This window comes from Falco naumanni, chromosome 13 (genome assembly GCF_017639655.2).
Source record: "Falco naumanni isolate bFalNau1 chromosome 13, bFalNau1.pat, whole genome shotgun sequence".
Taxonomy (NCBI): domain Eukaryota; kingdom Metazoa; phylum Chordata; class Aves; order Falconiformes; family Falconidae; genus Falco; species Falco naumanni.
The window spans coordinates 28,510,814-28,532,273 of NC_054066.1; the positions used below are offsets into that span (position 1 = coordinate 28,510,814).

The 21,460-nt window shown below is 43.6% G+C and overlaps 1 protein-coding gene across 3 annotated transcripts in view; it reads right to left on the reverse strand.

Annotated features, from left to right (window-relative positions):
• Positions 1-8,457: 8,457 nt before the first annotated feature.
• The window catches only part of LEKR1 (leucine, glutamate and lysine rich 1), a 59,020-nt gene continuing 46,017 nt past the window's right edge, over positions 8,458-21,460 (reverse strand). For 2 of the 3 annotated variants that reach the window (XM_040613198.1, XM_040613201.1), the window contains exons 7-12: positions 20,736-20,813; positions 20,261-20,464; positions 18,351-18,444; positions 13,258-13,410; positions 11,934-12,233; positions 8,458-9,202 (exon numbers count right to left, since the gene is read on the reverse strand). In XM_040613198.1, coding sequence (XP_040469132.1) covers positions 8,789-9,202; positions 11,934-12,233; positions 13,258-13,410; positions 18,351-18,444; positions 20,261-20,464; positions 20,736-20,813 — 1,243 coding nt within the window. In that variant the 3' untranslated portion in view covers positions 8,458-8,788. The remainder of the gene's footprint in view (positions 9,203-11,933; positions 12,234-13,257; positions 13,411-18,350; positions 18,445-20,260; positions 20,465-20,735; positions 20,814-21,460) is intronic. The other variant, XM_040613200.1, reaches the window with a different exon arrangement.

Sequence of the window (21,460 nt, forward strand, 5' to 3'; positions counted from 1 at the left end):
GCACTGCAACAGCATCGCAGACCAGCCCTGTCCCCGCTGGTCACTAACCTCAAAGTTCCCTTCGGAACCCGCACCTCCTTGGGGCGCACCTCACGTCCCCCGGGCTTTTCACCACGTCTAAACTGAAGTTGGCCGGGGGTGTTAGCGTGGCATCCTGGCTGAACGACAGCCCAGGCCATAACCAGGACAAAGCCCAGCACTAACGCCCCATTTCTCTCTGGGTTTGGTTTGGCTTTACAGCGGGTATGAAAAAGGGCTGGACCTCAGGTCATCTGCATGGTTGTTTGCACCTGGAGCAAACTGCTTCCAACACCAGCCATGAAGGGACCTCTTACAGACGTCTGCCTGCCGACCCAACTGCTTAATTGTCTTCTTTTATACTTTGTCCAAAAGTTGTTTGCATCATTAAAGACCTTTTACACACTGCTGACTGCAGCTGTTTTTCCACAGGTGCACAGCAATCAACTTCTTATTTATACCAAATCGTTCTTTAACTCTTACATCAAATGGAGTCAGAAGCTTTGAAGCATTTCCAGCAGTAGCCGCAGCACCGGCACGAGGGCACGCGACTGCCGCCCTCACCGCGCCGTGCCGGGCTCTGCGGCTTGTGCCACAGCCAGGGCGCACAAGGCTCCGCGTCTCTCCTGGGACAGCTGCAGGCAAAAAGCGAAACTTACCCAGACTGCCAAACTGAAATCCTGGATGTTTCCACTTTCGGTTCGAATTCCAGCTTCTTTTGGTTTGGCCATAATTGGATTTTACCATAATTAAGTCACTAACTGAATTCTAAACAATAAAACAGAAATTTAACATTCAGTAGTGGCAAAACAGGGGTTTTATCCACTCGAAAAAATATTAAATGCCTTTTTGGAAACAGGAGTCTCCCCCAAACAAACTTTTCCTATAAATTTGGGTTTGAGGAACCAGCAAAGCCAGGTTTGATGGGCCAGGGCAGCTCTGTGTCACCGCTTGTGTGGCCCTGGCATTTAGGAAACAATGGATTTTTAGAAGATAAAATCTGCTTGCAGAGCAAGCCAGCATCACTCCACACCCTATTAAGGGAACAAGCACGGGTAACAGGAGAGTAAGAAATAGATGGCACTCACAGGGTGATTTGGAACCGCTCCTTTATTCTCTAGTACCTTAGGTTATGACTCACACAAAGATAACGGCTCACACTGATTTTTGAAGAGGTGGTGCGGCACACAGTGACATATTCGGGTGCAATTAGACAAGCTCCACAACCGAAAACGCTTCTGCGTTAGCACATTCATTTTGTTCCTAATTTTGTTTAGTGTACGACAGCAAATAGAGGACAAATAGAAAAAAGAAAGCAGCAGAGTATCTGTTTACCCACGACCTGCGGACACGGGGATACGCTGGCATTTCACAAGCAGACGAACGGTTGCACAGGGGTGACAAGGAACCGCTTTCGTGTCGCTCCGCGTGCCGTACCCGCCCTGCCCTGCCTGCTGAGCAGCGCTGCGTTCCAGAATGCCACTGGCTACCTGCAGCGCCGCAGTAACACCCCTAACGCAGGCACATCGCATCACATACAGGCCCACAGTACAGAGGCAAAGAACGAAAGCGACGCGCACAGCGCAACCCGCGCCCTGGTACCGCCCAAGCCTGGTAAGGCCACAGCTCTGCCAGCCTGCCCGTCCTGCTCCGCCTCCCGCTGTAGCCTTTGCACGCCGCGAGCACCCACAGCGGCAGCCTCAGCCCTGCGCGGGGCCGGCACGGGAAGGTCCCACCACGGCCAGATGTGGTGGGACACTCCAGGCTCTTCTCTGCTTCTCATGGACACCTGAGGCTTTGCTCCAGCTCAGCCCTGACTCCCTGATTTAGCTCCCCCCGCCCCCGCCCCCAGTTCTGCTTTGATCCTCCAAACCCTTGCTGTGCCAAGCGCCAAGAGGCTCACGTCCCCATGGCGTGCTGCAAGGCAGCACAGGCTGGCCCGCCACGGAGCCCAGCACCCGTGAGCCGCTTCTTGGACACAGCAACTTACACCAAGAAGCTCTTTAAAGCGATCTTCAGAGATGGGAAACCACCTTGGTACCAGGCACGTCGCTGAAGGCTGCTTCAGTGGAGGACAAGAGCTGTGGAGCACAAAAAAACGGGCTTCCAGTCCCCCAGGAGGTGTGGGGACAGGGTATAACATGCATTGTAGACACTTTTTATCTCAATACTTTTTCAAAGCAGAATTTTTTAAAAGTTCTAAGTATCCTTTTATGGACTTTCCTTGTGAAGGGCTATCCATCAAAAGTGGAGTCAAGCAAGTCCTAAACAGGCCAATGCGATCAACGTTACCCTGCTGATTTCAAGGTAACGCCAGCTTGTGCCACTGAAGCACTGGTGGGATTTTTCTTGTTTTGCTGCCCAGTTACAGTGCGACGGGACCCACGCCGGTAGAAGAGAAGGTACCACGCTGGTAGGCTGCTCAGTGATCCAGCCTTGGCTTGACTAGGATGCCTTCTTTGGGAAGAAACACAGTCACATCCTGGCACTGACCTTAATTCACCACTCATTCGAGGCTCCAGATGGAAAACTGCAAGGAGGGAACGTTTGTCGTGTGGTTGTTTCAGAGGCTAGAGGGTATCTCTGGAGAGACAAGCAAAAGTAATCTGCGGGAACTGGCCATGCTTCCTTGGAAGGTTTTTGTTTTTTTCATTATCTGGGAACAGCTCACAGTGCAATGCCAGATGCTCATATTTTCCATCACACAAATTATATTTCCGGTGTTAAAATCTCTTCAATGTTAATCTCTTGCAGTACCCTTTTTATTATCCTATCAAAATTGATTTTGTACTATGCTTTGAGGACGAAAAAAAACCTCAAGCCACATAAGTGCTAAGCATATTTGGTTATATTGTTTCACACCATTACGGTTGCATATGGAGTTTATTCTTTCTTCAGTAGAATACACTTAACCACCTATAACAATTAAAGATTAAATTGAACATCAGATTTTCATTATGTAAATAGGTTTCCATTTTAAATAACTAAAAATAAAGGCGTGTGGGATTTGTCTGAGACAGGAAATTTCCCCAATTTCATTATCCTGCTCCTTTCTTTTGTATTAAAACCGTACAGTGCTTCTGCAGCACGCTGCAGGCTTTAAAGGGAATTAGTTATAAAACACTGGGAGCCAAATCAAGAATTTAAAGCAAAGAATACCTCACAGAACAAATATATCTTTAAATTAAAAGAAAGACAGTCTATTTTTTGTTTTCCTGATTAATACATTTTAATTTTATATATATATATGGTATTGGGTCTGGCTCCTGTTTCTATTTTCACATACTAGGGTTTTTTTTTCATCTTAAGTCTAATTTCTTCCTCTGTGGAAAAACTCCATATGCAAGCCACAGGCTGGGATCCCAGATCATACACACTAACTCAGCTGAATATCTATTTATCATTTTTAATAAATGAGGCCCATCACTGCTTTATTTTGTAATATCCTATTAGGAATAGACGTTTGATACATATGGCGAGCACTTACATCTATGATACATATGGCAAGCAATAATTCAACCTCCTGCCAAAGAAGCGGCAAGCCAGCTGGTCTTTGACCCTTTCTGTACTATTATCCGTGGAGAACAAAGAAATTTTGGGCAACTTTCAGTAGAAAAGTGATGACCCCATAAGAGGCACAGGCTGCTTTAAGTTTGATTGCTGCTCCAGCACGGGAGCCGGGTGGGGGAGTGTGCCGGGCAAGCCAGCTCTCCCGCCCGGGCTGCCCGCGGGCTGCCCACCGGCCATTTCTTGTCCAACAGCCATCGATCTGCATGTGTGACGTGCTCGAAATAACGTGCCTGGCTCTTGCTGTCTGTACCATGGGCTCCGACTCACACCGTCACTTGAGTTGGGTCTGTCCTTTCCAAGGCAGCCCATGGAGCCCACGTGCTGGTGCTTCCAGTGCTGCCCAAGGGCTCGGGCCCCGATCTGCCGTGGGTCCCAACCTCCTGACAGTCCAGGCTACCTGCAGGTACACAATCCATCTTTCCTGTCTGTTTCTGCTCCTCTTTCAGGGCAAACCAACAAGTTCCTTCTGGGATGAAGCCAAGGAATGGCTCCAAGCACAGCTTGCACCAAGGACTGTCCCCAGAAGAGGTCCTGTCCTACTGTCCTGCAGGACGTCCCCTGCTCAGAGCTTTTCCACTCTAGGCTACATCAGCTGTGTGCACCTGGTTCTGTCTCCTAGGATGCAAGTCTTGGGCAAGAAGACGATGACCCCTGTATTGCAGTTATCTAAGAAGTGCTCACTCGTTCTGCTACAGCAGCCAGGCGTCACCATGGATGCATGTGCTCGTGCAAGGCGTGCAAGCCAGCGGCTCCACCTTCAGCTTCTCCCACCCGCACCCTCGGCAGGGACGTGGGCAGAGCAAAGGTCCGGCCCCAGGCTGCGCAGCTCTCCCCGCCGAAGGCTGAAGGCCATCTGGCACAGCAGCTTAAACGGAGCATTGCGAAAGCACATGCAGAGGTCTGAGGCATCTCAGGACAACCCTGCTGGTGCTTCATATGTCAGAAATGCTGGGATGGCTCCTCCGGCCCTTCCCCACCGTGGCTGTGGGCAGTGCCCTGTGCCTCCCTGCCCACACAGACGCACGCACTTCCCCCCTCAGTAACGATGCTTTTGCACTCAAAAGACAGTTGGCCAAACACAGATGTTTGATGCCCCCACAAAGCCTTCTCTAAAGCATCAGACCACCGTTTGTGACTCTTAGTTTCACGCCCGGAGGAATCAGGCCTGGTATGGCGGGCAGGCTGGAGGGGGTGCCAGCACAGACCGCAACGCCCAGCTCAGCATCGCGGGGCCCTGGCCGGGACTGGCCTCCCCACCGCCTCCTCCCCCCACCCACAAGCGTGACTGCAGCCCCTCGCAGCTCGCACCCCGCCACGGCTGCTTCCTCCGAACCATGCTCCGCTCACCTATTGCACGCAAACTCTCTCCAGTTAATAGTAAGACACTGAATATGTGAAACTTCTCTGGAAGTGAAGACTACTGGATAAAAATAAATAGATAAATTTGTTAACAACACAGTATGGCAGCACACTGGATGCAAAGTGGCAGCCTGCTAAGCAGGATTAATACTTTATGCAAAGATTTGGACTGTCCAAGCTACTATTCTCCATCAGGCAACAATATCGGCTCTGTCAAGGACAAAACAGAAGCCTTTGCATCAAGCAAGAACAAGACAAGCCGTTGCCATGGGATGCTTTCCTGTAACCTCGAGAAACGAAAGGATGGCTTACTGCCTGCAGCCAGCGGGTCAGGATCCCACAGAGGCAGATTTTTTTCATGCTCAGAGATTTTTTTCGTATTCCCTTGTGCCACGAGTCCTAGAGACCAAGGTCCAGCATCCGAAAAAAGCATTCATAAATGACGGCGCTTCTGCCAGGCGTATTGCCTCCAGCACGCTCTGTTTCCTGAAAATGCAGCGATGTAAGTAGGCGTCCGCATTCTCCGGGGCACTTCCTGCTGGTGCGTGTCATCCCATTACGAGAAATACTCTGTAAACTTTCCTTTAATATGTGAAATAAATTAATTTGTTTTTAAAAGCTGTTAAAAAAGTTTTCCCGACATATATTTTGTTTATTGCTTAGCAGCAGGAGTTCTGGGTTTCCGCGAGGGAAATATTTGTTCTTGACTTGGTTTGGATCCATGATTTACACACTCCCTCGTGTTAGAAACATTGTTTCTGTGACCACTCTCATTATTGTACATGCTATTCCCCTCTTCACAACTTACGACCACGCAGTCATTCTTTACTACTGCTGCTGCTGCAGGACACAACCACCGGAGCAGCGGGCAAGCGCCCAGCCTGTAAATCTGCCCTGCACGGCCCCGGGCCCCGGGCGGGAGGGCTGCGCGGCGCGGGGCTGGCGATACCCATCCCCGGACAGGTCGCTTTCCGCGCCTGCGCTCTGGCTTTACCTTAAGCACAGATGTTACTGCACAGGGTGATTCCAGCCAGCGGAACGGTCCACAGGTAAATATCCCACCTTTTCTTCCATGTAAGCACTCCAGTATTAAATGCCAGGTTACATCATCAGGGTTCACCATGACACCTGTTCCGTAGCTGCACAAGGGTGTGAAATTTTGCAATAGCATTTACCGGATTTACATTACCTAAAAATTCTCCTAAGGCTGTAAAATACAACTGAAGTTCATCTAAAAATTTTATGAAAGATCTATGTAATAGAGCTCTGATGCTCCTAATTTTAAGAGCTGTCTCAATGAAAATCTATTACTTTGGCACACAAAGACTGTGGGTGGACAGTGGAATAACAATTTTCAAGCTCAAAGGAGTCAGGATCATTCCTAACAAAAAATGACCATCGTCACCAACCAGAAAAGGGGACTCGGCCATCCTCCAAACAGGCTTCAAACATCCCTTCTTTCTGCCTTCATGGAATTGCTCAAAAATTCATTTCCCGAGGCTTGTGTTTCAGTGCAATTGCTTTCACATCTTTGACATTTCCAATTTTCAACATTCGTAAGAAAAATGCAAGTGTCCGAGCAAAGTCAGCAGGTCCCACAGTCAGTTCCCACCACTTTCCCAGTACCTTGGTTGTGCTTAAGACTCACTGTTGCTGTCAGCCAATTCATTATTCAGTCGGTATTAAGCATAATCCCGTTTTAGTAAACCAGACAAGGCTCCAGTGCGCCTATGGAGGATGCTGCCCACCAGCACGTGCTCGGGGAAGGTACCGCCGGGCTCTCCTGCAAGGGGAAGGGAAGCCGGGCTCCTTCGGGCTGAGGAGAGCCAAGAGGTGAATTGCTGGACCTCCAGCACCCAAAGCCGATACTCTCCCCAGGACAGTATGTGTTTGAGTCTAACACCCCCCCATCAGCTGGGGTTCAGAGAGTCAGTTCAGGTCCGTTCAACCCGCCAGGCGACTGCAGAGCACCTACACCATCCCCGGGCAGCAGCAGCTACCAGAGTAACCTTCAGAATACTGGTTTCTGTTGTTGCTTTTGGAATTTGTGTATAGAGGACTTTTGAGCTTTTGAATAAACTCCGCTACCGCTGAAATCAGGTAAGGCTTACTGATGGCTTCAGTGGGAACAGCAGCTGGCTAAGACAAAGTGTGTTTTCAAATCTAGTGCCAGAGACTGAATCTAGAACAGCAGATTCTTCCACCAGCGTTACTGAATAAAATGCATTCCCTGTCATGCCACTGGATTCAACATTGCTTTTCTAATTTTCTCCAACATTGAAGACACGGCTTACTACTGTCATTTTGTCATGTACAGGACTACCTCATGACCAATAAATCCTGAGAAGGCCAAGGTTCATGGTGCAATTGTAAACATATTTTTAAAAATAAATGTGTCCTGTGAAGAAGCAACTGCATGACTCCAAGTGAAGAGCAAGACCAGTCCCAAAACTTAAACAGGAGCAGGCCATTTCAGTCTTCCTACGCGTGCTCTGAGGGTCTCCAAAATGTTCCCCTCTAACTTACCTCCTATGGAGCTTCTGTCCAAGCCAGAGCCGAGGGTCTCAGAAGATGAACCGTGGTCTTTCAAGAGAGTGACTCTTGGGGCGCCAGTAGTCTGAGCTGCCCCCCCCAGGGGCTCCCACCCCTGCACCGCTGCCACCAGCCTGGAGCTCAGCCACAGCTCTGCCCTGGCCCAAGACCTGGCCCAGGCTGGCTCAGCGCGGCAGGTCCACCTCCGCCCAAGTGACTTGCCAGGCTGACCTGGACTGCTTCATTGCCTCTGTCTGCTGACCGCCGGGCTGTCGCCAGAAGCTGTTACCGTCACCAAACTGGCCCTGTTCAGGCTACCTGTCCAAAACACTCGAGAATCTGGTGACACAGTAAGTAAAATCTCAGACTGTGCTGCCCATCGCTGTTTCGCTTTGCCCACCCGGTGCTCCACACCGACAAACCGCCACAGCAGCAGAGCTGCCGTGTTCAAAGAGCAGCTACTTCTGCAGTGTCTGCGTGCTAGCAAAGACAACTGAGACTTCTCTGGGCTTTTTATACTCTGAAACAAACGACGGTTCCACGTATCAAGGAGTAAATCAAGATATTGATCCTCCTGTGTAACAATTTTACAGAGAACTCCAGCGTGTCTACTTTGAAGCCTGAAATTATGCTTAACAAAGGCACTTTTCTAATGAAATTCAAGAGGCAACCATCTTTTGGACAAAATGTATTAAGTCTTCAACTCCTTGTTAATTAGCACAGCTTGAAGACTTGCACACAGAGTGTCCCTGCCAACAGCTAGTCTACTGAGCAGACAGATTGGCCACATTTTCATGCTGAGCGATATATACTCCACAACTAGCGAGTCTCACCGACCTAAGCATAACTATTTGCAAATGTAATACTGTTCAATTAAATAATGGCAAAAATGCGATTCTAGCCAAACAAATCACATTTTTACACCAGAAACGAGCAATTAAGCTACATGGGAGAACACATAAAATAGGAAGATTCCAATGAAGTGGTTAAGTAAAATAGTATTTGAAATTAGCAATTATTTTAATTACGCCTATTGAAGATGTGCTCCTCTTGGAGAGACAATATTTTTTGTTTTTTACTTTTCTCATTTTGAAATGTAGATAGCAATTAGTTACGCCGATATGCAATGGACAAAGAAACATTACGGCATTACAAATGTATAAAAGTTTAACTTAAAATTAAGTTGTCAAAATGCATGAATTGCATCAGCTAAGATTTGACCCTCAGGGTCCACAAGTAAACGGTCATTTGAATGGTCATTTGATGCACTGGAATGGCTTCCCATGCGCTATGCATGCATACGTGGCTGTCAGAGCTGACTCAGTTGTCTTCTTATAGCTGCAGTAATCCTGCTCCTGGGCTCATTCAGCGAAGCTGCCCTTCCTCTCGGAGGATGCGGTGGGGTTAGAGCCGGCAAGGCCATGCTGCTGCTGCTGTTACGCTTACCGGAGGTGGGTGCCTTCGCAGCTCGTGAAATACCAAACTGTCCGGAGAGATTGATTTCCTTCCCAGTGCCCGGGCTTGTGCGGCTCTTCTGTCCGTAATCAGCGAGCAGGGCAGCAGGGGAGGTTAGGCTGCCCTGAGCCAGGGAACACGGCGATAACGGGAAGTTTCCACTGAGCTTTTTTAGTTCCAGTACTTGTTCCCTGGCTTGAGTCAAAGCTGCAGTCAGCTCATAGCGTTCCTCACACTCTCTGCGCACCGTTTCCTGGAGAAGAGTGTTCTGCAAACAGAAACAAACACTGGCTGTACAAAATGCCATTAGTCAAAACCTGCGCCTGTTCAGCTCTCAGGCTTAAGGCAGGGGCGGCTGGAGGGTGCTGATGCACACAAATCCTTCCGTGCTTCCCCATAGTTTGGTTTCTCTGGAAGGAGAACTGAAGGACATACATCAGCATTTACACACCCTTCATTCCCTCAGGAGACAGTGGAAAATATGAGGTAAGTTATCAGAAGTTACTTCTGATCTCCTGCCCACCCTCCAGCGAGGGGGAAACTGGGAATGCTGCTCTTGGAAAGGAAAAAGAAACAAACAGAGGCTGAGTACTACTGTGCCAGTTCATTGTGATAAGATGTTCAAGAAGTTATCCTCCTCTGTAATTTAAATAATTGTGCACTCTTTTTTTTTTTTGTGACTGCATTCTTGATTATTATTTCCCAAATAATTGGGATAAATAATTTTCAGTCTAGTGTTTTTCACAAGCGTTGCACTGCGATGGTAAGTGACTGGTAGGGGCCTGGAGCAGATAACTGAAACCGTTCCAGTACTACAGAAGTCCCCAAGTTGGTATATTGTGTGGAACTTATTTGTGATGCTAATTTTCCTGGCTTCCAGCTGCAACAAAAAGCAAAGAAAACACAAGAGCCAACATCACTAAATTGAGTCACAGAAGTCAGAACTACTGAAAGTACTCCTGCAAGCAGAACCCCCCACTCTTTTGTTCTTCTAGCAAGCCATTGTGGCCAACACCAGGAGGTCCACGAGAATGGAAGGGAAGCAACCACCAAGGCAAGCTCCAGCACAGTGTGACGATCAAGTCACACGGAGAGCCCCCTCAGTCACACACAACCTCATTGCTCGGACACAAACTTTTCTATGTAAACCTCTTCAGCGCTAAGGGAATGAGCTGTATGCCAGGTCAGCTCACGTATCACCTTGAAGGGAGGACGAACATTTGTATTTGAAATTCGCCACATGACTGTGACAGGGGGTGTATACAGGGATGAAAATGTGTAAGAAGGATAACCTCAATAGCACTTTTTTGATGTTTTAAAGAGCAATTACCGGTATCAGTACAGTCAGAGCACAGAAGTCTGTTCCCACTAAAGTGGAAGATGGTAAACTCTGCTTAGCCAAGAAGAGGTTACTTAAACTATTACATTTTTGCACACACATTTCTGTCAAAACTTCAAAAATTATGGAGAAATTGAGTCTTTTGTTGACCAATATTTTAAGACTTTAAAATTTTACTTTTTAGCGGATGTAGAGTGGAAAAACAGAATTTCTGCTCAGGATGTCTAACTTCTGTGCCAACTGCCGGCGAAGGAGCTGCTGGAGAAGGAACATAACTACATGCAGAGGCAAAAGAGGGAGAGATATAAATATCCAATCGAACTTATTCTCTGAATACCAAACTCTGCAGGCAACTTAACAAAAGAAAGTTAGATATTACTTTTCCTGCCACTCAGACTGTCACCGATAGTCCATGAAATTATTTGGGAATTGTTACCTGCAAATCTGAGAAAGTATCCTGGTGCAAAGTTTATCCTAAAAACAGTTTCAGCTTTCAACCACTCTTATGTCCCCATTTCCTCACACAATTTATATTAGAGGGGGAATTCTGCTTCAGGTGTGTGTGGGGTGTGTGTGTGTGGGGGGGGGTGGGGGGTGGGTGTGAGTATGTGTGAGAGTGTGTGTTTGTGTTTAAGTGTGTAAGTGTGTAAACTAAGAACGCCAGCGGAGCTGGTGGATCTCACAATTGAGGATAACAGTGTTCCTTACTCTGCTGAAGGTCTTTCCAAGAGCATTTTCCATAGGTACAGGACAGAAGAACTGCCAACATCATTCTAATTTTACGAACACAGTGTTTCTGAACCCTTTTCAAGGAAGAAATAAATATCGACCCAAGCCCTAATTCATTTTGAAGAGGTTTATTTTCTCTGTTCACCGTTTTTTTTCTGCCACTTAATTACTTTGGACATTCCAGTCTAATCTTATCTGCAGTCCCTGACTTCACATTTCTCATAGAGCAGTACAGCTCTCTCCTCCCTTCCCATTATATTCCAAACATTCAGCAAATGCTTGTGGTAAGAATATCCATCAGCCAAATTTCTCTTCACATTTGATTAGTTTTTATGCATTCCTATGTTACAGAAAGTGGCTTTACTGGTGGGAGGTGAGATGCATCCCCATTAGCACAGTGGGATGCACACACATACTCCTACATTAAGAGATGTAGTCTCTGCCCCAGGAGCTACTCTAAACAGGACTGGGTCCACTCTTCTTCCTTTTGAGAGTATGAAGTTTTTTTCTTACAAATTATTTCCAAAGTAAGAAAGATTACTGGGAGGATTGCTGCTGTCCAGTTCAAAGCATGAGAAATGTCCATGTCTTCTACTTTAAAAACATGAAGAATGCTTTAGTGTTTACTCATGCTTATGTGGCATGATGTCAGGCTAGAGACCAAGAAATGCCTTGCAGGACCTGATAAATATATTATTTTTTTTAAAAAAATTAAACACTAGTTTAAGTGCTTGCTGAATTAAGAACTTAAGATATATTGTGATATATTGTATCTATGAAATTATGATGGACTAGTTTTATAGATCTTTTAATTTCAATGGTTTTTAAACTAGTACATAACAGGGTCTGAAATATAGGTGCTGTGAATGATTTTAGAAATCACATGTCTCTAAGTAAAAATAGCAAGGCATTTCCTCAGTCATGTTCCTACCTCCTCTTGAACTTGACTCAAATTGTGAATCAGCTGTGTCCTCTCCTGGGTTAATTTTTCCAGTTCATCTGACTTGTGTTTCATTTCTTTCCTCATATTGTCCAGAAATGATTCGTTATTGTTCTTTTCCATTGTCAGCTGAAATTCAAGCTCAGTAATTAGTCTTTTAAGGCTCTGAATTTCTTTTTCCTTATCTTCATCTTTCTCTGCGAGTTTGATCTGTGCATCTTGTAGCTTCTTTTCAAGAATTTCTGTCTCCATCCTTAAGCTATTGGTGGCACTGGAAATTAAACCTGGTATCTGCATTAGATTAGACAAAAAATTCATTAGTCTATATTCAGTGTATATCTTAAGATACATACAATTAAGTATCAGACAAATGTTGACTTCAGGAAAAAAGAACACAGATGCAAACATGTGTGTCCTCAGAGGCAAAAAAAAAAGCTTTGAATTTACATGAAACTCTCAAAGGATATCAGAGCTGTAAATTAATCAAAACTCACTCAGAACAGAGAGATTAATTAGTATATCCAAGATCAAACAAACAAAGAAAGGCAAAAAAGGGAAAAAAATTTTTACTGCAAGTCAGTATTTCTTCAGGGTTTTAAAATCATAGTCAAATATTTGGAAAGTGAACTAAGCCAAACTGTTATTTTCAGCTCTTTAAAACACTGTGCAAAATACTGAATTTTAAACAACAATATAATCTCAACAAATCTCTTTGATTTTTCCAGAATTCTCAAGAAATGTGTCAAATCTTTTGAAAACTAAGGTTATAGGTACAAATTTCAATTTCTACATAAAATTTCCAAAAAACTGTAGGTCTGGGTAGCTGGGAATAGCCAACAGCATGTGATGCAACCACCAACACAGACAAGAAAGCAGTTAACTGGCCACTAGACTTTACCCCATTGGTGCTGAATTAATCTGGGAAAGGAAAAAAAAAACCAACACTAGTACAGATGGTTTTGTGAGAACTCATCATAGTCTGAAACATTCCAAAGCTTTTGAAAAATTATGATGTTAGTTTAAAAATAGTAATAAGTACAGTCCATGGACATAGATGAACTTTCGGTAAAGAAAATGCAAGAAAAGAAAGAACTTCCACACCATTTAAATTTAACTAGAATAGTTACTTTTTGGCTCATTCCATTAAAAAAAATAAAAGAAAAAAAAAGAAAAAATATAACATATACTAAGACTGGGAAAAAATATATCATCTAGATACAGGACTACACATAAAGATGGCTTTAGTCCTTCGTGAACCATTTTTTAATAGTTTACACTATCTACTGTCACAAAACTTGCCTCGAGTGTTACACACCTTCTTCTGGAGCTCTTCGTGATCTCTCTGATATTTTGTGATTAGTTCTTGCTGTTTTTGTCTCTCAATGTCTAGTTCCACTCTCGCTTCTTCCTTGACTTTAAGAATTGCTTCTTTGTGTCGTGCTTCACCTTTAGCCAGACCAATCTCCATCTAGGGAACAAGTGGGTTTCAACAATACGTAGCAGCTCATCCTAAAATACTTTTCACATTCTACACTGCCATGAATGGAGTGATGTGAAATTTGGCAGACTGAGATTTTGGGCGCTGGACACATCCGAACAATTGCAACCGCTGGAGCTTGGCGAGGGAAAGCTTCCCCTGGCCGGCAGCTCCCAGCGGCACAGCTGGCTTCTGCTCTGCATTGCACCAGCACCGAGCCACAGCCGGCAGCCCTGGGGAGACGTCGCACAAGCCCCACGGTGTCTCGAGCGGTGCTAGAGGCCTAAACGTAGGCAATCGAACTTCATGCTAAATCACCATGAAAACACCGTTACAAAATCCTTAGCTACTTCTTGAAATAGATGATTGTTTTGCTGGAAGTATTTGCTCTGGAGGTAAAATTCAGCTTGTTACGACTTTCAAATGCAGTAAAATGATACATTTCACAGTAAACAACATCCACTGTGCTTAAAATAGGCCATAAGCTCAATATTAAAATATAAAGGTGTTAACTCTTTCTTACAAAATCACTTATCCACGCTCTGCCACTCAGCCTTGTCAGAGTAGCAGTTTACCATACAGGGTGCTCATCTGCCGGCTCCCAAGGACCATGCTCAGGTGACACACACTCCACACATGCCATCTTGCAGTTTAGAAGTGCAATGCATGTTAGCACCACGCACCTATCCCATCATGCGTGCCTCTTAACCTAAATCTGCTATAAATACCAGAAATCTAAAGGAAGGAGCAGAGAGGAACCTCCACTGAACCTCTCCGCACAGCAGCAGCAGGATGCCTGGTGCTGGTGGTGCACAGCCACCGCCCTGGCCCCATCACCAGCTCAAGGTTCCAGGGAGCAGCAAGGCTCCACGGCTTGAGGACTGTAGGGAGCAGCTCTGGCTCATTTTTGAGTCCAAACAACACTGCACTGATAATACATATGTGGGACAAGCTCTGGACAAAAAAAGTGGTGAAATGGAAGTGAAAGAGTTGCAAATTCTGGGTAAAATACCCCAGTCCTTAAGACATCTCACATATTTAACATTATAAATGCAAATGTGAAAATTCAGCCATAATTTCCTGAAAATAAAAGCCTGATTTCTGGAGGCTTTTATTTCAGACTCTCCAATACCAAAGGCTGTATTTTGAAAAATACTTTTCCTAAACCACTATGTTAATACTGTGTTTCTGCAGGCTGAATTCTAATGGACTTAATTGCAGCGCGCTGGAAGAATATGAAAGGCACATTAAACATGCACAACACTAGCCTAATTACTTAAAATTATTAAAAGCAGAGAAGCTCAGAATGAGCTTAATTACAATTATCTAATTTCACATAGTAATTATGAGCAAAAGTATAACAAATCCTCCTAACTCTTCTTGAGGAAAAGATAAATTGAAAATACTTACATTATTTTTAAAATCAAAATATACCCAATTCTGGACATGGAATAGGCACAAATCCCCCAGCTAAGGTTTAGCTTAAAATTGGTATATATATAAGATCCTCAACGCAAGCTATTATTATTGTCATCATTATTATTATTTGTAGTATATTTGTATCTTCTACATTATTAGCTATGGGAATTTCTAATAATAGAAAAACACATTTATTAACTCCATATATTATTATAGAAGCAGACCATATGTCGGAAGCTACCTGATCACAAATACTAAAAAAACAAAAGGCAGTATAAAAAAACCTCTAAGCTCATTTTGAAGATTATAAAAGCATTTTTCCCATTTAACACTTGAAGCTAATAAAGCTGATAACCAGAACTGGAAATAAAATAGCAGTTCATCTTCAAAGAAAGCATAATGGCTACTAATTGCTTTAAACCCACTTACATGTACCTCATTAATACATACTAAAAAAATAAAAAAATAACCCATACACAAATGTTTATATCAATCTTAAAATCTTTTGTAAAAGATTTTTTTGTTGTTGTTCCATTAAAACAATTTAAGGTCCCTTCCAACACCAACCGTTCTATGATTATCTGTATTTTAAATAAAAAAATGGAACACTTTATACTTACTACAATGGCACACTGACCCAAGAAAAAGATAACTTTGTCACTTTGTCACATGTTGATTCTTTTGTCTGATGAGAACGTTTTTGGAGCACTTGCTGTTCGCTACATTTTAAGGGCTGTGAGAGCAAAGCTGTAATTTCTCTTACTAGTAGCAGCCTTTATCTTGTTGTAATGTCAGGTTCAACAATACACCGTGATTATGCAGACAGTGTGACCTCATTCTAAAATTATATCCTGCGACAGACAGGTTAAGAAGTTTTGAAAGAAATGTAATTGATCTTAATTGCTAGTAGTCCAAAAATTTTCCCGAGACTAAATAAAGCTTTCAGGCACTTACCATGTACTGAACCAAAATGGAGATGGCAATTTTAGTCACCAATTATACAAGGCTTAAATCAGAAAAGTCAGAGTTATTGTTCAATGCTTTTTTCAATTTTTCCTTCACCCTTTTTTTTTTTAAAAAAAATTCTTTTATTTCATTTGGGGGTGTTTTTGGTGCTCATGTGAAAAAGTTTACATGCTCACAGTTGTTTACGGTAAACAGCTTTCCAGATCCCACTGGAAGAGAGTGGCATCTGCACCCTCCAATCCCAGCTACAGCCTCTGGCTCAGCTTCCCAGCATCACCCAAAACTCCAGGAGAAGGCACCCTGGCCCGCCACAGGTCCCCGCGCCCCAGGCTGCTGTTAGGCAGTGCAGCTGCTCAAAGCCCAGTACAAACCAGGAGCTGTAGCGCTGCCACGGTTCCAACCAGCTGTGCAATTAACTAAGAAACCACCTATTCAACCAGCACATAAAATGGGCATACACCTATATTTTTAAAATCAGCTGAAATTATCTTTCCACAGAAGACTCCAAATCCAAGTACACACTAAAAGACGACTGACAAACTACAACCTCACTTTTTCCTACTCTCTGTTCCCCAGCCAAGCCAGTCATCCCCTGAATTCGGGGCATCCTCCTGGCTGTATTTTAACCATCCTTCTTATCTGTAGCCTTTACTTAATTTCTTTTTTCCTTTACTCCATTAAATAGAGGAAAAATGGGCATGTAAAAAGGAGCATGCATCCACGGAAGGTTTATCATTCTTCCTCCCACCTTGCCCTTCCAGCTCGCCATGAAAGAAACCACTGCCCGATTACCCAAAGGGCCTGGGTGGGAGAGTGTGTGCAAGCCTTTAATAAAAAAGTGTGCAAACAATTAATAAAACAACAAAAAGATGGGCCACTTCACAGAGAAGCCAAGTCATAGGAGTGTCAAATGAAACACAGAGGTATTTTCACCGTAAATTTCACTGAAGTCTTTATTTTCATACTGCTCTGACTTGCAGGGAAGGCAAGCAAGACAACCCAGAAGAGTCATTAGCAGGAGACTGTCTGGCAGAGAGAGGACTGCCTGAAGGGAACTGGTGATACTGGAGGTCAGCAGAAGGAGCAGAAGCCTTTGCACGCTTGAGGTCCATTCTAGCTCGGGGACTATGAAGGTCAAAGGCAAGTGTAAGGTCCTGCTCCTGGGCAGGGACAGCCCCATGCCCCAGCACAGGCTGGGGCTGACCTGCTGGGGGGCAGCTCTGTGGGGAAGGGCCTGGGAGCGCTCGTGTACAGCAAGCTGCCCGTGGGCCAGCAGTGTGCCCTCGTGGCCAAGGGGGTGGCGGGATCCTGGGGTGCATGAGGAGAAGCGTGGGCAGCAGGTCAAGGGAGGTGATCCTCCCCCTCTGCTCTGCCCTGATGTTGGGTCCAGGCTGGGCTCCCCAGTTCAAGAGAGACAGGGAGCTACTGGAGAGGGTCCAGTGGAGGCTACAAAGATGACGAAGGGGCTGGAACATCTCCTTTATGGAGGAAAGGCTGAGGGAGCTGGGCCTGTTTAGCCTGGAGAAGGCTGAGAGGGGATCTCACCAACGCATGCGAATGACTTGAAAACGAGTGCCAAGAGGACAGGGCCAGGCTCTTTTCTGCAGCGCCCAGTGACGGGACAAAGGGCAACGGGCACAAACTGCAGCACAGGAAGCTCTATCCGAATATGAGGAAAAACTGCTTTACCTGGAGGATGACACGGCACTGGAACAGGCTGCCCAGAGAGTTCTGGAGTCTGCTCTGGAGACACTATGCTACAGCAGCTTGTTTGTTTAGCTCTGCTTTGGTTTACAAACACCTGTCTTGTAAGCAAAGGGTATTTTTGCTCATCTGCTTATTGTTTATTTACAGTTCTGTTTTACAAATAGCAACTTTCAGTTTCACTTCACCTAACCCACAAGCAGGAAGGCTCTGCGCTCTCTCTGTCTTGTCAACAATGCCCAACCTTGTTTTTACTAGGAAACTGCTTCAATAGTAAATATATGTTTTCCTAGCCTCTGCCAGACATGTCAGGAAACAAACCCAGGCACCAACATGCTTCCTCACACAGAACTGTGGTTCAGAGTTGATAACCCAGACTGTGGCAGACAGAACAGGGTGAGATCTGTACTTGTGTAGGACAATGGTCCATGAAAGTGGCTTTTCCTGCTGCACCCCCTCCTGCAGAACACACGGGGAACGCAGTGAGCTTGGGAAACCAGAGGTTCAGTGGGCTCAGACCTGCTTCTCACACCTGGGCTCTCTGTGGACTGCGCTCCCAACACAGGCACCTCACAAACACCCTGAAACCTGGGAAGTCTAGATCAGACCTGAACATCTGCCAAGTCTATAAACACTCATACTACATACCTTTTGCATTCAGCTTCAACCTATGTAGAGAGATCACTCCTTAAATCCTCTAGTACAAAGAATACTGTTGACACGTTTGCATTTGAGGAGATAGATACCTGGCTTACTTGTACTCATCCGTGACAGCTGACTACAGCTAGAAAAAAAATATAAAGAAGAAATCAAAAGGGTGCCAACTGCACATCCAGTATTACCTTCTCCCTCCAGTTATCTTCATTCCTCATCTTCTGTCTTAATGTTTCCTGCAGCTGCTCTGTTCTGTTCTGATGAGAAATCAGCATTAACTCCCTAGAAACCACAAAAACTCGTATGTAAATATGTGCTCTGCCCAGATTGGTGGTATGCCATTTTCTTGCAATTAAGTCCTCTGTGGTAAAGGCTCGTCTTTTCCGCTTTGTTTAGTATTCTGTGCAGTAAGCCCACGAATCCTGCCTGGAGCCCAGAGGCACAGCAGTAATCACTATTTAGCATTTGCATAATGCCATCACATGTTTTATGAATTTTATGTTTTAAAGAAAATACTACAGTTGATCTTTCTTCCACACACATATATTCAAACCTCAAATATTTTTAGTATTTCTCATGTCAAATTTTGAAAAACACTGAACAACTGTTATAATGGTCAAACAGAAATTGTTGTATTTAATGAACTCAGAATATTACTATCATTAAGCAAAAAAAGTTTCAAATTAAATAGGTTTCGAATTAAAAACACTGAGTACTTTCTATTGTTAAGAGTTACTGTTTGTTATGTGAGGTAGAGCAGAAGCCCTGGAGAGTTTCAATTCTTGTAACTTAGATTATTAGCAATATATCAACTGGAACAACTCATGTATCTGGGGTTCAAGTAGAAGGGAAGTATTTTTAAAATTAACATGTAATATCTTTTCATGCAGGTACTAAAGTACAGGGAGTATTTAAACCCTTTAACAGCAAAAATAGCTTAACGTCTCTTGATGCACATCACTCTAAAAATGTTTCTCTTCTCCAAAAGTCACTTTTCTGAATGCATTTTCCATTGTACACAAAACAAACAAATAATGTACCACCATGTCTTAAGCAGGGGACAGCACATTCTATTTTGCCAATAAAAGACAAGGTAATTTATCAGTAACTGAAAATTTACTAGTAGGACACTTAAATGGGAAGAACAAGCCTGTGGTTGTTAGGAATAAAACTGGATATATAGCTTACACTCAGAGCAATCAGAAAAACATGGATTTAGGTTGGTAAGTGCAGAAGTCTAAAACAAAGCCACTCAAACTAGATACCATTGCAGAAAAGAATCCTCAGAAACTCTATGCTTTATTTTTCACATCTGAAAAGTAATTACAGGACAAACAGCAGCTTTGTTGATATCTGAGAAGCTTTTGAATAAGACTAGACTGGTGGAAAGCTGTCCATAGACCTCACCAAATACTAAAACATATCCTATAGTCTGGCACATTGTAATATTTATAGCATTGTTACGGTTTGCAAGTTGCTAATAACACAAGTTACAAGAATTTAAACTCTCCAGGGCTCTTGTTCTACAAGCCTCACATAATAAACAGCAGCGACAACAACTGCAATAAATGGGTGTTTAGATGAAGCTTGAGCTGAAGACCTGGACTGCAAAGCGGGGCTTCCCACCCCCCACCCCACCCCCTTTTTTTTTTTTTTTAAAAAACTTTTTCATTCAAGTTTTGTCTATACTGTAACAATTAAAAAAGCAAAACCACATTCAATAAATCCCAAATTTTCAGGATACGAGCTCAGGGCTGCCAAGACAAGTTTTGCCCTACAAGCAAGAGAGAGAGAGGTCAGTGGCAGGGCAGGATTGTCCTGAGCACACAGGCAAGGCACTGATTTCAGAACACTGATCTGGACCAACAGGTCTCTCTCAGTCCAGCCCAGTGCCACAGCCACACCCCTCGTTCTGCTGCCTCTCCTCCTGCATCCCAACTAGACAAACCACTTCTGGTGCTTTACAGAATCTATCCATCCTTTTGGTGACAGTGAGAGAGGCTGAGGAGGAATGTTTTATTTTTAGTAGATTTCCAAAAGAACAGTCTAGGCTGAACGTACTGTCACAGATTACCCATGGTGACTCGGCTCCAATTACCTTTCTTGTTTCAACATCACCACCTCTTCCTCTGTTTGTCGAAGAAGAGTTTTAAGTGCTTCTAGCTCACTTTCTGATCGACCAGTTCTTCTTTTTAGATCTTCTTCTTTCCTTTCTTTGTCAGCCACTTCTTCCTGTAAGTGTTTGCATACTTGTTGACAAATTAGAAGAGATTCCTCCTTTTCCTTGAGCTCTTTTGTGAGTCTACAGATGAAATAAAAGACTATCAGCATCATACTTACTATATTCTTATTTACAGACAGAAACTAAATAGACAAATAATTTGTACCTGGAAAATAAAATATTAGACAAACCCCTATGTTTTGTCTAATAAAAAATATTCTTTATGAAGTTAAATCTAGTGATTTTAACACAAAACCAGAAAAAAATGATCGTATAAAAAACACATTAAAATAATAAAATTTTTGCTCTCACTGATCTGAAATCTGTTATGAAATATAATTTCTGCATTCACCTTGACTCAGAAAGTCCATTTTCATATTTCATTTTCTTCAGTTCATTTTGACAGACATCAAGTTCCGCTGATTTTACCCTAAGAAAACAGTAAAAAAAAAAAAGAAAAAAGTATATTGTCTAAACAATTGACAGCCTTTACTCATGCAGTAATCTGAACAGCATTTATCGATGTATTTACTAGCTAACTTGCATTTTCTATTTCAGTTAAGAGACGGACAAACAAAAAGTTCTTTCAGTTCTAGCTAACATTTTTAAGTAACTGGAAGTTACAATTCCAATGTAATCTCAGCCTAACCTAGGATCACAAGTTTAATGTTGCAAACAAGAAACTGAGATCTTGCAACACTGATGAAAGTATCACGCAAGATGAGAATAAAAATGAACAAACAACAATTTAGTAGGTAAGAGGGCTGGAAACTTTGCAGGTTTCTTGTTATTATGTCATCATTTCATCAATTAATAACCATGGTTAAGCTTCATATTTACATTTAAACAGATATATGTTATTTTATTAAACTGTACCCATTTTACATTGAAACTTTAATAGTACATTTGGAAACCCTTTACTGTTTATTTAACTGTTCATGAAATCTTTCTTCATACTCAGTACTTGTATATCATTAAAATACTTTGTTGCTAAGCATTCCAAATATTTGCAACTTCGTTATGATCGGTCAGACCGCCTGAATATAGGAACCAAACCCAGAAAGCACACATTGTAAA